Source organism: Cyrtonyx montezumae, unplaced genomic scaffold (assembly GCF_038088225.1).
Source record: "Cyrtonyx montezumae isolate F1298 unplaced genomic scaffold, pur_monq_1.0 scaffold_2, whole genome shotgun sequence".
In the NCBI taxonomy this organism is placed as follows: domain Eukaryota; kingdom Metazoa; phylum Chordata; class Aves; order Galliformes; family Odontophoridae; genus Cyrtonyx; species Cyrtonyx montezumae.
Window position 1 is genome coordinate 14,537,358 of NW_027071936.1, and position 15,006 is coordinate 14,552,363.

Here is a 15,006-nt window from a genome sequence, read left to right on the forward strand (position 1 = left end):
CAAAAAGAATTTGGAGGTGTTGCAGAATTTATATTCCGGGAAATGCAACAGCTCACAAGTCTGAGCTGCCAGGAATTAGTGCTGCCATGTGCAGGAAACCTGGGGATTAATGACTCTCTGGGAGCAAAGCAGAAGATCTGGCTAAGCCTAACCAAAGGATCAAAGCATGTGCTGAGCAACCCTTGCAGAGGTTACGTGGGACCCTGAACGGCAGCTACGGCCCAACAATCATCTCTTGTACCTTCCCTGCCAGACAGGAGCAATAAGTGCACAGCGGATTGAAAGAGAGAGAGAGAAAGAGGAGAGAGAGAGAGGGAGAGAAAGAGGAGAGAGGGAGAGAAAGAGGAGAGAGGGAGAGAAAGAGGAGAGAGGGAGAGAAAGAGGAGAGAGGGAGAGAAAGAGGAGAGAGGGAGAGAAAGAGGAGAGAGGGAGAGAAAGAGGAGAGAGGGAGAGAAAGAGGAGAGAGGGAGAGAAAGAGGAGAGAGGGAGAGAAAGAGGAGAGAGGGAGAGAAAGAGGAGAGAGGGAGAGAAAGAGGAGAGAGGGAGAGAAAGAGGAGAGAGGGAGAGAAAGAGGAGAAGGAAGAAAGGAAGAATGCCAAATTCCCTTCAATTCCCTTCCTGACATTCACTTCAACCACCATCCCTCAGAGAGAAGCAGGAGTCAATCCAGTTTTGTAAGACAAACAATCAGGGACACCTGCATTATCAGACAACAAGCCACACCGGAGAAATCGTAAATGAAAGACCAAAATTATTTTAGATAAACCAAGAGGCACAAGCTAATCTTACTACCCCCGGAGATAATCAGTTATACACCCTATTCACAATGACTACAAAGGAATGCAATATCACTCAAACCACAGTGCTTGACTTCAGTTCATGCTTCTCATTTTGGCAAGGAGGGATTGAAAGGAATGAGGCAGATGCTTTCAGGCCCATCAGTGGTTGAGAGACTCTTTAGATTATGTAAGTAAAAAAGGAGAGGGGAAGGAAAGAAAAAGCAAATGTTAACTTCGTTTCTCTGGGAGCAACAACAATTTCCCTGGGAATACAGAACACGCCTAACTGCTTGTATCTACTCAATTAAAAAGCCCATTTAGAGCCCACAAAACTGAAATGAAATAAAAAGAGATTACCAACCTGAGAGTGCCTGAAAAACCCTTCACCGCTTTCACTTTCTTTGCTACAAAACAGAACAAAACAAAATAAACATATTACAAATAGAAAAGCACACTTGTCTTGCAATAAAAACAGCCAGGACTCATGTACACTCATGTTTTCAGATAATTCCAATACTCCACGTTTGCTGATGCATTTCAGTAAATGAAGGGACGCTGGCTTACAGCACTTCAAGATGCTAAGCTATCTGTTTTGCTTCTTCTCAGGAGCTGTTTGAGCCTTCAATACACACAAATACACCTCACTCGGCAAACATATTTGTGGAGAGAAATGTCATACCAGGAGAGCTAAGTGAAGCTATTACACAGCTCTCACAGGAGAGCGGAGCACAAAGAAAGGGGCTGACTCGCAAGCCAAAGGCCAGGCCACATGCACCCATTCATTGCAGTCCCCTGTGAGGAGCATGCAGGTTCAGGTGCCTACATTTTAACTTCTTTTCAAGTCTTACAGGCTGCGAGAAGACTTGCTGACATACAGTGTGAGCAGTGCCTCCATACAATTCTATTTTGAAGCTAAGATGGCAGAGGTAACTCTGTTCTGCAGCGTAATGAAATGTGACCCTCCTATTCTGTCCCTACCACAATCACAGGGAAAGTGAAGTGCATATATATATATATATATACGAATATATAATTAATAATAATAAAAAAGAATAAAAATCACCTTTCTTCCGATAAAACTTCCATGTCATCAGGTCCTGTTCTGTCTATAGGCCTGGATAAGCTGAAGCTTTCCATACTCTGTAATACAGTAAATGTTAAAGCAGTAAAATATATGTGAGAAACAGACTAAAACCAGAAGCCATTAATCGAATACAGAAATATCCAACAGGACTGCTAGGAACAAGACAACAATCAGAATACTCCCTGTTATACATGCATAATGAAACAACTTGCAGAAGAAACAACTCACTGCTTCTTTTGTCTCTTTCATCAGATGACCTCAAAATGCCTGACAGAATAATGCTGAATGATATCCTGCACTTCCTATTTTATGAACTGATACAGTAAGAAGAGCAAGTCTGGGATATGTAAACATCCTGCCAGAGCAGGTACCAAAATCCAGAGCATCCCAACAGCATTCATTACGCTCAGCTTAGAAAATATTCCTTCTTAGACAAACCCTTCTGTATTCTCGAAGCGTTAGGAGCACACAGAGACTGCTGTCTGCACAGAGGTAACGTTAAGCTGTGCTAATATGAATGCAGGGCAAGAAATCTAACTGATCATGACAACATGTACCAAAATTGTCTTGGTAACCATTAGCAGTATTAACTCTGATGTCCCCTGAGGGCCTGAGAAAGTACTGTGAAGACAAGCCAAACACTGGTATGTCTTTGATGGAAATACATAAGACTTATGCCTCTGGTTTCACCCTACCCGGAATCTCAAGAGTGAAACGTGTCTGCTTGGATTTCTCAGCCTGCAAGCAAAAAGGTAGCTTTCTATTTTATTTTGGTATTTTAAAGGTGCTGAGGAATGCGGCCATTGAACTCTCACTCTGGAAATACGAACTGAATTACATGCTGCACACAGGCAGCAGTGCTCTTGCAGGTTACTGATGGTGAAATTCACAGGAAAAATCAAACCCTTAATCTCAAATGGTCAGAATACTTTTTTTTTTTCTAAATAAAACCTTGTCGCACACACTGTGTCCATATGTAATAATGTAGTAATTCTATTTTACTTTCTGTTGACAGTGACTCAGTCATAAAGCATTTACAAAAAGAAATTTAAAAAAGTAAGGAGAAGTGAAGGGATTGGGACTGAGTGCTTTCATAGTGGAAACATGCTTCAAAACTGCCTCGACACTGCCACTAGAGTGCATTCTTGTAAACCTTAAAGAAATTAAACATGGCACACAACACACCAGAGGCCCAGACAGGAAAACTGAATGTTGCCACTTTGGGCACACGACCAGGAGGTTTTCTGCTCTGGTATTTGGGCAAGTCTCCCTTAAAGAAGAGGAAGGAAGTGTGCAGAGAGGAGGGGGGTTGCAGTGGCAGCCACAGCCTCCTCTCACCCTCTGCACCTCCAGCCCTTCTAGCCTTGCTTAATGAGATTCTTCACCTCCTAGTGAAACCTGGCTACTGTGACTCAAGTGCAGTTACAAGCTTTCAAAGCTCCTTCGCTTTGAACCAGCGGAACTGACCGTTTTTCCACTGCTGAGTTGCACATTCGAGTCAGATTCACTTCGACAGTTAGGAGGAGAGCTTCCACACTCTGTCCTACATATTCTTTCAGGCTCTGTTGCTAGAACAGGAAGATTAAAAAAGGTGGGGAAGAAACTACTACATCACAATCATGTTTTCATGGGAAAGTCCTGTTAGACTGTAACCTGTAAAAGCAGGTTATGTCCTGTTATACCTCAGGGAGCTAATCCAACTTGGGTGATTATTTTAAGGGTAAAGATACAGCCAAAAGAAAGCTAAGCCACCGCACATTGCATCCTGCTGGCAGTCTCAGATACGTAAGTATTAAATAAGTGCATTCATGAAAGCTTAAAGAGCAGCCTGTGCTTTCATTTCATAAAGAGTAACATCATACTCTCAGCAGGCTGTTTCATAACAGTGTTCCTATTTGACAGTTCCACTGTGACACTTCTGGCAAAGCAAGCAAGGACCATACTGACAGGATAACCACCAAAGCGCTCTTTGTGTGAGGCCAGTTTGTTATATGCTGCTTTCACCCTCTGTCCCTCCAAAACTCAAAAACAATCCAAAAAATGAAGGTCAGGGCAAAGTACAGTGCAGACAGGTAATTCTGAGGACATATCTTTCACAAACTTTTAAATATTTTATGAATGTGTTTCAGGTCCTCAGTGTACACTCTTAATGGAAACTTTTGGTGGTCTCTCCTTCCCCAAATCCTGGATCAAATTCTTAGTTCCTTTGAAGCTGTTGTACACTGCACAGGTACATAGAAGAAGCACAGAAAAGTCTAAGCACTTGACGTTAGCCTGCTTTCAAGCCCATAACTACAAGCCAAGACACAAAGAAGCATGTCTATGTGACTGCGTTCTTTCTCGAAACATCACATACCAGTAGGTTACTGATACTGAGTGTTATCTAAGCATAGTCTACAGTTGTTGGCATCTTTGCTTCTTTTTATCACAGAGAGAAGCCAAATCTGCCTCTCCTTAGGACCTCTGCACAGGGTAGACCATAAGACCATTGCAATTTTTTAACCTAAACAGAATGAGTCACAATGCAATATTACATTAAGAAGGAACTCAGAGCAGAATAAAACTTAAAAGGAAATGCTCTGTAGCTCAGAATTCTGATCTTTCCACACCAACTTTCATTGTTATTAGTAGCTGCATGATCCATGTGTGCTACCAGGCAGCAGGATGCAGAGGGCATCTACTGTAAGCAGAACCCCACTCAAGCAAAATACAGTTTGTCATCTGCTGACACTACAATCAGCGTCTGGTTGGCTGAGAGGGAAGGAGGGCACATCAGTTTTATTCTATAGCTTGCAAAATTTGGCAAACTCTCTTCTACTGTGAAAGTTACACAAGAATATGCTGCATAAATTACACGGCACTCCAGATTTTTAGAGCACTATATATGAGCCCACTATACATTCCCAGTAAAGTCTGGCTAGAAAAAACATCTTTGGGATCAATGCATTCCAAAAGTGTTTCACAAACTGTGAACATGACAGTAACATGTAGACTGTAGGGAAAAGGCACATAATGCATTAAATCATCTTATCAGAAAGACATTTGTGATCTGTGGTTTCATAACTTAACAGGAACATAAAATTAAACTCAACCTTAAAAGATGATCCTGTATCTGAAGTTCCAATCACCTTATAGGAGTTTTGAAAAATTGGGAAAAAGAAATTATATCCTTTTTCTGTAATTGCTAAATGCAGAAGACATAAGCAGAAAGACACGGAAAGAGAATACGACTACAGTGGACTAAGGGAATCCTACTGGAAAAATAACTTCTTGGATGCCTCTTAACAAAGATTACAAGTGCAGAGACCAGTATTCCCCGTAATCAAGAAGAGACACTTATGCACGTATTAAATAAGTGGCTACCAAAGGGAACGAGATGTGCTCCGAAATAAATAAAAAAAAAAATCTTTTTCCCACCCTTATACAAGGTGTCAAATAGCTCAGCATGCTGGCTTACCACAGGACTATCCTGGTTGTCATTAAGCTCTGAAAGTTTGGTGCTGGATTTCTGCCGTTTTGGTTTATTCTTTTCATTAAGATATCCAGAGCTGTTGTCTTGTAATTTTTCTACTTCTTGAGGAGTTAGAATACAGTCTTCGAGATTGCTGAAACCAGATGGAATGTTCTCCTTGTTGATGACTTCCCTAAAACAAAAAAGGACATTACAGTCATGTTTAAAATGCTCTCCCGCTACATTTATGGTAGCATTTCAGAAATGTATTATGCTGACTGGTGCAGTTCCGGCAACATCTTCTACGCCCTATGAAACCAGTATCTCTGGTTCTTCCTACTGCAGCAAACTACACTATGAAATGCTAAATCCTACTGAGGAGTGAAAGCCAGGTGTATACACTTCTGGTGAGAAAGCTGCCAATGTCAACACTTGATTTGCTTCCAACTAAAGCCAACACAGAGAATCCCACTGACTTCAGAAGGAAGCTAGTCTAACTCCCAGTTGTCTGTTGTATTTTTATAGACAATATGCAGCATATTTTCCTTTGAGACACATGCTTTTAATACAGAAAACTGATTCATAATTGTGGCGCAGGGAACTCCTTTAGTCCATGACACACCATGTAATTGTCCCTCTTACTCATTTTCTCAAATGCAAGAATAAGACAATGTTCAGTCAAACACCTAACTCGTGTTTAGAAATTACACAAAACAGAAAAGGGAATGTATTTCTACAACAGCAACACAACTAGGTCAGAGGAATGTTTTGCTGCACTGGAAAGTGATAGGCCAACTACCTTAAAGTCATCATGTGACACACTAGCTGGGTCCCTCTGGGCTAGCGGGATTTGTGTATGCTTTCCATAAGCCTGGCATACAGCTTATCTTCCCCTACACGGTCATCCCACTAGATCCTTCAGCATGCAGACTTCTCTTCACAACCTGTTAGTGGTCTTCTACTTTATGCAATCATGAGCATGCACATACATAACAGATAAACTACACTGTGGAAACAGAAGAAAAACAAGGCATCCCATTCTTTACTAACACTATCCTGCCTAGGCTAAAGACTGGCTGCTTAAACTTGACATAAAAACTGGAATGTTTGCTAACTACTTTATGTGCAGCTGCCTTATCCAGTGCTGTGCAACTCCAAAGCCTGCTTTCAAAGACAGCAGCAGAATTTCTCCTAACCTGCAGTAGTGTGATAAGAAAGCAGTTACTCTGTAGTATCCGGACAGTGGCAGCATGACAAAATATTCAGAATAAAAACAAAACAAAGTTCCAGTGATTTTCTAGATCTCAGATCTCTAGGTTTGGCTACTGGAAGAGAGATACAAAGAGATTATAAGATTAAAACTTCTCAGATAGTCCATTTGCCTCTCTGAAAGTTTTTTACAATGTTCTGAATAGATTAATTAGGTATACACAGCCTGTAGAAATCATAGTCTGTCAAGCCTGGGACTGCTGGGAATGTATTTTTGTGATGAATGTTCCTCCTAGCTGTATTAATTCTGCAGTCCCATCTTGTGACATTACAAATCCTCTTGTGATCCATCACAAGGCAAGAAGATGAAGTCACTGACAATCAAAGGGGTGGGGGGAAGTAGTTTTGAAAGGATTTCTGAATTTTGATAATCCACCCCCAGAAGTTCCAGCACTCCAATCTACAAGAACCAGGGAAAATGATTTGAAACTCAGCCAACATCTAAAACTTCCAATGTGTTAAATTCCTGGCTTGGGCTTTAGGGACTGTACTGCGTCAAGATAGGCTTGAGTGCTCCAGGCTGATCTGTAATGCTCTGTAACACAATGTTGAAAAAAAAACCTGCAGTACGATATGCTTCCAAACACGTACACTAGCCAGTCTCTGACCTACTTACCTGTGAAGCCTGTCAGCAGGGCTACTAAACAAGAAAAACTACTGCGGAGCTGCTGCCAGCTACTTAGGTGACTCGCAAGTGTCATTTCCCAGCCTATCTTCACAGCATATTTCCATTCACTAGGGAAAGACCTTTTTCATTTTCTAACTAAGGATATATTTATATATTTATATATATTTTTTTTTAAACACTGACACGTACTGGGAAAGAGCATAGCTGCAGTATTCACCTGAAGTACTGAAGGCTACGGTTCTATACAAAAGCAGTTTGGTAAAGAAAGATACAGATCTCCAAGACTTGGGGAATTCGGTATAAAAAAAATCAACAAACCAACAGCCTACATCTATAGCAATCCTAGCAATCCTATAGCTTCATCCTAGCAATCCACTACTACAGTCAAGAGTACAAACTCACTGCAAGAATTAGCACAATGTTTAAAGCTAGGTGTATGTGTAAGCACTAATTAGATGTGCTTGCAAATTCTCCAGTTACAGTTCCTCAAAGATATGTTTTTTAAAGCTGTGGTGGTTTATATCACATTTGTACCACCCAATACAAGGCACAATTATAGCAGGATAAAATTTTAAAAATTGTATTATTTTCACCCTTTGATAGATATTTTATGAAAATTACCACTAAATAACATTTAATGTAATGGTGGATAAAAACTCTTAGGTTCTCATTAATTAAAAAGCTCATTTTTACTTTCAGATCAACTCCCGGGGCTCTTCAATAGTCCTGAACGTAAGCTGTGCCTGTACATACAAAAGGAGAACTCGGTCCCATTCTGAATTCAGAAAAGCATTTTAACGCAGTTGTTTTTATCTTGTAGAATATCACTGGTTCTAGAGCCAACTGCTTGGGAACAATTAACACCAAAAAGAAACATTTCAAAATATTTTAATTAAGAACTCAACTATACTGCTATAACTGGCTTCTTATCACGCTCTGGCCCACTCAGTTACCTCTAATCAGCTCCACATTTCTCAGCTCTCTGATGTAACAAAGCTCTGCAGTGGCACTGCAGTCTGTACTTTCAACCAAGGGCAAGGGCCAGCGCGTTTCTTAATAGAACTACCAGGCAGTGCCTAGATAGAGTACACAACTAGGGTACACTTAATCAGATATACTTTCCAAAACGAAGAAATCAGGATCGTACATGTCTCTGTTTCTCCGGGCTTCCTCCTGCTCTTTGTGCTGTCGCCTCCTCTGCCTGGCAGACACATTAGAAGAGGCTGAAGATGTTCCCGATTCAGAGTCCTCTGAACTCTGGCCGCCTGAGCCATGAACATCAAAGAGATGCTGCTCCACGGCTGAGCGGATTGTCTTCTCTAAATACCTGTCAAGCCGAAAAATAAGGTCAATTGAGCTCAAATAGTTTCTGGAGCTCCCTCTCTGCAACAACACATAAAGAATGAGTATCAGAGCGTTATATTTCATTACAGTGGCAAGGCAGAATAAAATGCATTAGGGCCCATGAAATCTGCAAAGAGCTAAGCCAAAACCTTCGGATACCTTGATGCTCAGGTCCTTCATTGAAGCTGAGCTTTTCCAGTTCATTTTGTCCTTGAAAATTTCTAGGGTTCCTTGAGCCTGCTGTAAAACAGGTGCTTTACTGCAACCATTAACATCGGTGTCTAACTTTTACCCTCCTCTTTAACGTTCCTTGCTCTGACAAGATCTTGTTTGCCACCCAACCACAACGACACCGATCAAGCCTATGGTACAGAGCTCAGTAAGCCAGCAAGTCATCTGCAAGGTGATTCAGTGCTGTCTCACAGGGGGATGAGAACATGCTAACAGCACCTCAGTGTGCTCCACTCAGTGACTGAAAACGCATCTGGCTCTGAGCTCATGCTGTTTTGGAATTGTTCTTGTGCCATGAATGCACACACCCGCAGCTACTCTCGGCGTACTCTGGTGTGAGATTGCTATCATGCCCCCTGGCACTACGAGAGCTTCCACATAAGCCACAGCAGGGGAGCCTCTGAGTTCCATCAATTAAAACTGTCAGGCTGCTCAAACTTTCAGCGCAACCAAATCTACTTCATTTCGGCACTCACATTTCCTTATAGTATTTCCTTCCTTCCTTAATCAGAGGAAGTTTTATTTTTTTGTTTTATGGGCAAAATCTAAATGAGTCACCTTTTACTTTCTAAAACATCTTTGGGAAACACATTTCTGTTCCACCTTGCTCCACCCTTGTTTCTCGCGATGCTTTAAGTAGTCTGCTGAAGAAGAAGGTTTTCAAACATGCCTGACCTAATTCCCTATACAACTTCAAGTGCTTCTTCCATAACTAAAAATATTACTTGCAAGATGTTAATTTCCAACTGGGTAGTTTTAAGTATGTGAACCCGCACCTGGGCTGGCTTCTCCAGAGAATATACAAAAGGTGTTGCTAACCACCTATAGAGTTATAACCCCCTGAAAGAGTTGAAGGATGTCAACAAAAAAAATCACATAGTTCAACTCGATGAGCATGTCTTGACAAGAATCAGCCCTGCAAACCCACCAACCTCTGGCATGGGCATCAACTCATCAGCTTTGCTGCTCTCACTGGCACTGGAATTAGTGCAAAGAGATGAAGTTCTGTCCTCTGCTGGTACAGGACAGGGTGTAAACAAGAGCATGAGGGGAGCATGAATAGGCTCTTTATATGTGCATAATCTACCTAACCAAACCATCACAGGCACAGTGCAATGAAAAAAATAAGGACCTGGGAATTTTTCAGGAGGAGGTGATTTACTATTGTTGCAGATGCTCGGATTTGGGAAATAATGTCCTTTTTATTAGCGTAAGAATAACCCTCGTGGAGAAACTGAAGAATAACCAGCAATACTTCAAAAACTTTAAATATACAAAATAATAAAAATTAAAAAAGCTACAAAATAATAAAACACTTACTCTCCTGTAGCAGGAATGTTACTACTGACTTGTGACACGTGGGTGCTGTGTAAAACAAAAAGAGGAGAAAGTTACATCTACCTAGCGCAATAATGCCTTAACAAAATTTGTTCTTTGCAGCACTAAGAATAGATTTAGAGATTCGAGGCTGTATCAACAATTGCATGCACATGCCACAAGTTTTCCCCATCAGGAATTTTTACTCCCACAGTGACGTGGCACGTTTTGACAATGCCAATATCCTCAAGAACTCATTTGCCCATCATTCCAAGATCTAACGGAAAGTATTTCCGCTTTAACACACTGCACTTGCTTTCTCGTGAGCTTTCAGTGGCAGGAGGTTGTTTTAACCTCATCTCAAAAGTTTTTGCTTTTTGAGGCTGACCTGAAAATGTACAACAGTGGGCTTAATATTTAAGAACTTTTAACTGTTAATTGAGGAGAAAAAGAAAACAGCCTTTGCACTTCAAAATCGTTCTGTGGCTCTCTGATGTTCGTGTTTTTAAAAATAAAATCCGTGCTTCATTCTTTTCTTTTCCCTTTCAGGCTGTGCTCAGGCTCAGAAGAGCTGACAGAATTCCAGGTGTCATTGCTTGCTGCTGAATAAGCTGACGTGCCACCTTGCACAGCTGCCACTGCTCTCCTCCCTCTGCACAGGGCCAGACGCAGCTCAGCCAAGTCCTATCCCACCTGCTGCTCCAGTGCTGACTCGGCTCTGCAGATAAGGTGGCACGTGACCCTCCATGACCATTCATCACCCCCGTGATCTACATTAAGTCAGACACATCACAGGCCTAGAGGGTTCATTTGGGTTTCTCCCTGTATCAGCAGAATTAGAAGTGTGACTGGCTGATAAACTCCAGAGAAGTGTGGACAGGTGATAGGACAAAGTGCTTTCTGCCAAAGCGGCCATTCACTGCTTTCAGCCTCCAAGAGTTTCTCCCAAACTGTTTCAGTGCAGAAGAACCAGTAACAGCCAGCTTCCCTTAACTAACCAAAGGCTTCCTTTCTGCTTCTCTTGAGTACAAACCCACAACCCCCAAGCCACAAACCAGACACACGCACTTCTGCTCTCCTCGGCTGAGCCACAGCCTTCACCTTGGTTTGGGTGAACCAGCACACCCTGACTGCACACTCATCCCTTCCAGGCCTTGCTCACTCTCTGCTGACCTCTAGTCCAGACACAGCTCCCTGGAGCTGTGGCACAGCATGAAAGCAGTCACGTATTTCCCAGTGGATTCCACGTTGCCTACACAACACTCGAGGAGTTGTGTCATTCAAATGAGTTCATGAATGGAAGACACACAAGCAAGTGCTAAACTGCTGCACTTACGATTTCGGACAAGCAGTACACATAGAAAAAAAGAATTGCAAGATCCTTCTCTTCCCACACGCAACATCTTGACTACTAACTATTGCATGGCTTTACCATTTGAAGCTCACATTTCAAGCATCCTCCTTGCTTTCCTGCTTACACAAACTACTTGGTCTCTTCTGAGCTTGAAACTATGTTTCAAGGTCTGGTTTCCTGCCAGACATAGATTAGAAAGTAAGTTGCTAGTTGTGGTAGACTAAACCACATTGTAACATGAAACCCCTCTTACGACTACAGCTCCTACATGCGGACAAGTTAATGCTGTATCAACTTTCCCCAACATTTACCCAGAGTGGGGTGGTCCTCATATCACACCTTTCTGTGTTCTCACATCAGGAAGGTGATGAAGAGGAGGCAGGATGGTTTGGGTTCTAGTCTTCTGAAAACATTCCGAAGGTGTAGGTATAGCAATCCATCAGAGAAGACAGAAAATGCCAGGAAATAGCTTTTCCTTCTACTTCTAATAGCGCTGACAGTGTGTGAAAATGCAAATCCCTGTTCTAAGTAAACCTAATGAACTGCTAGACATGTTATGCGAGTGTTCGTGCTGTTAACCCCACATGCAATGTTCAAGGCCAACCGACAGTCACTATCAGCAAACCACTCACACCAGCACTGAAAACACACAGCCCCTTAACACAAGAAGTAATAATAAGAAGAAACAAACAACAAAGCAGCAAATATACAGAGGCTTTCAGATTCTTGCCTGCCTGGTGATGAATTTGCTTAAGCGTGTTGGCACGTGCAGGGAAAGGCATGGCTCTGTATAGATTTTGCAGCTCAGATGAGCAACCAGGCATGGGAGACACATCCTGAGGTATTTTCCAAACTTTCTGGGTGGCAAAAGTCAGTCCATCGCCAGATTTATGCTTCACAGAGCAGGCCAAGCAAGCCATATCCAGAAGAGCCCTCTTGGCATGCCCCATTGCACTGGGAGCCGCCTCAGAAGGGCTGCTTTGTTCATCAAAACATCTAGACAATGTGAAATCATGTTCTGCTTTGGTTAATTATTTTCTCCTCCAGTCTGCCCCATTGCACTGATAGATACGGTCAATTATCTCCACAGCTAGATCATATGTATTAAATTATGCACCCGTTGTAGAACACACTGAGAAATAGCGACTTTTGATACAAACTAGTTTCTCCTTCTTTTGCCTGTAACAGGAAGCAGCACGATTGTTTCCCAGTGCTGGGGATTTTTATTTTCAGAAAGCCAGCCAAAAAACTTGCATCAGTGCAGATACTTTAAATGCTAGAAACTCTTGAAGAGGTTCTTGCTTTTACTTTCAGGAAGCCCAAACTCTGGCACTTCTCAGTGTTTTCTAGCTTGTTTACTAAAGTCCTCTCCTGCTCTCACACTCAGGTGACCCCTCTGAATCATGTCTTGCTTCACACACAAGGTGTGTTCTTTACGTTATGGCCTTTTCTTCCATTCCATTTCAATCTCAAGTATGTGACAGGTTGTACTTTCTGCCAAAGCTGGCATTAAATCTCTGCCACTCCAGCTAGTAACTGTAGACTTAAAGATATGCACTGAAGAACTACATTATGCAATAACCACACATTCCTTGATCTGTATTGGGCATCTTGCTATAGCAAACAAATAACTGAATTAGATATCAAAACCCCTCTCCTGTTTTTCCACTCAAGGCTCTACTGAGCAAAACCTATCAGCTGTAATGTATTAAAAGAGTGCAGTATGAATCAGCAAGAACAAACCGGCTTACTGGTGCAGTATTTACCCAGATAGGGTTTTCATTTATAAAGTGAATAATTTAATTGCTGGACATACTGAACTGCCTAAATCATAAGCTGTACTGGCAATTTGAAACAAAGGCCACTTGCTGCTGACATTTATTTATAATCCATTTGCTGTTTTCAGAAAGTAAAAATATTTCTGGTTTTGCTTTTAAAAAGCCAAGCGCAACAATAAAAAATTCTTACACCAACCATAACAAAAATCTCACTTTTTGTCATTCCAGCAATGCACACACTGCCTGTTTAAATTCCTTTAACATTTCAGATAGGAAACTTCTCAAGAACTCCCTAATACAGAGTTCCAGCACATGACCCAGGAAATTCTTACTTTTCCACAGTTATTGCTATTGTCTAATGGTTCACTTTCCATGAGAGTGGCATACTGTGAGGTGTAATGCTGCTGACCCACATGGGATCAATCTTAAGGCCACCACTACATCTGACAAATATTTCCCAAAGAGAAAGATTGTGTTGGCATGAAAGTGTGAAAATAATGAGTTCAAAAAAAAAAAGAGATGTGCTCTTAATTACTGAGAAGAACCATTGAACAGAAAACACACTTTCAGTGTTTCTAATTATCTTCACACTTTGGCAAGCTTCAGATTCAATAATCTTCCCTTTAAATGTGGTACACTGTATTTTACTTTACTTCCTTACTATGCAGAAAATTAATCCCAAGGAAACTGCCTTATTCAGTATTCGCGGTGTTTCCCTGTGCACTGGTATTGTACTTCAAGTTGGGTGCACACTGACACCTACTGTTTGAAGCAGAGACAGCCCCAAAGGGCACTTACATGCTATCCAATGCACCTCTGCAAATTTAGATCGTTGTGACTGCACGATCCTCTCCAGACAACATAAATGTTCCTTTGGGGGCCATCCACAGCCTCCACATTTGGCTCCTGATTCAAACTGGCATAGATCACCTTCTTCCATTGAACAAATAGGGTGCTTAGTGAGATAGTCCTCCTGGCTCATGGTATGAAATCAGGACTCCCAGTTCCCTACATCTCCACCACACAGGGGTCCCTCGGTCTGAGATCCACACAGCAGCTGGACAATGAGAACAGGGGAACCTAGCAGCCTTCTATCTGTTTTCAGCCAATGGCTATACAATAAAGGAGAACAGTACACATCCCATAACATAATCACTGGTAAAAGAGCCCCATGCTGCTGTTGACTTTAGGAACTCCTACTACATGTCCCACCAACAAGAAGTGTTCAGTAGGAAGCCACACACCCTTCTGATCAACTAGATGTAGAAGACAGCAAATACAGTAAAACATCTTACCCAATATATTAGGAATGCTCGACACGTATTATGTAAAATGAGTTGCCTTATGTAACAACTGTTAAAAGGGTAAACAGTCAGCTGCATTAAATACATCCAACAGGATATTAGTACTTACAGAGAAAAGAAATGCTGTAACAGGTGAAACCACCCAACATCTTGCCCTGAATTCAACGCAATTTAGACCTTGCTTGTGATGCCAGCACTCATCCTGATTTTGATTTAGCACTCTGTATATTAACAAGGAAGCTCCCACACTTCAAAGCTTTTGCCTTTTTCCACTTTAATATGACTCTGGCTTACCTCAGGTTGTACTCATTAGGAAATGACTCTGAAAGCATCTACATGACTCATGTCAAATCTAACGCAGATATTCTGACACCAAGTATGTCTCTAGATTCCCTGTCTTTTAAAAACTCATTGCACGTGTTGAGCAAAAGTGTGCTTACAGGGAACTGCCTTTGCCAGATGTTGTT

General features: G+C 41.7%; 1 protein-coding gene across 5 annotated transcripts in view; it reads right to left on the minus strand.

The window, feature by feature from the left end:
* FAM13A (family with sequence similarity 13 member A) overlaps positions 1–15,006 on the minus strand; it is a 108,391-nt gene that overhangs the window by 23,502 nt on the left and 69,883 nt on the right. For all 5 annotated transcript variants that reach the window (XM_065736435.1, XM_065736432.1, XM_065736433.1 and 2 more), the window contains 5 exons: positions 10,107–10,151; positions 8,359–8,538; positions 5,321–5,507; positions 1,843–1,919; positions 1,141–1,183 (listed from right to left, as the gene is read on the minus strand). In XM_065736435.1, coding sequence (XP_065592507.1) covers positions 1,141–1,183; positions 1,843–1,919; positions 5,321–5,507; positions 8,359–8,538; positions 10,107–10,151 — 532 coding nt within the window. The remainder of the gene's footprint in view (positions 1–1,140; positions 1,184–1,842; positions 1,920–5,320; positions 5,508–8,358; positions 8,539–10,106; positions 10,152–15,006) is intronic.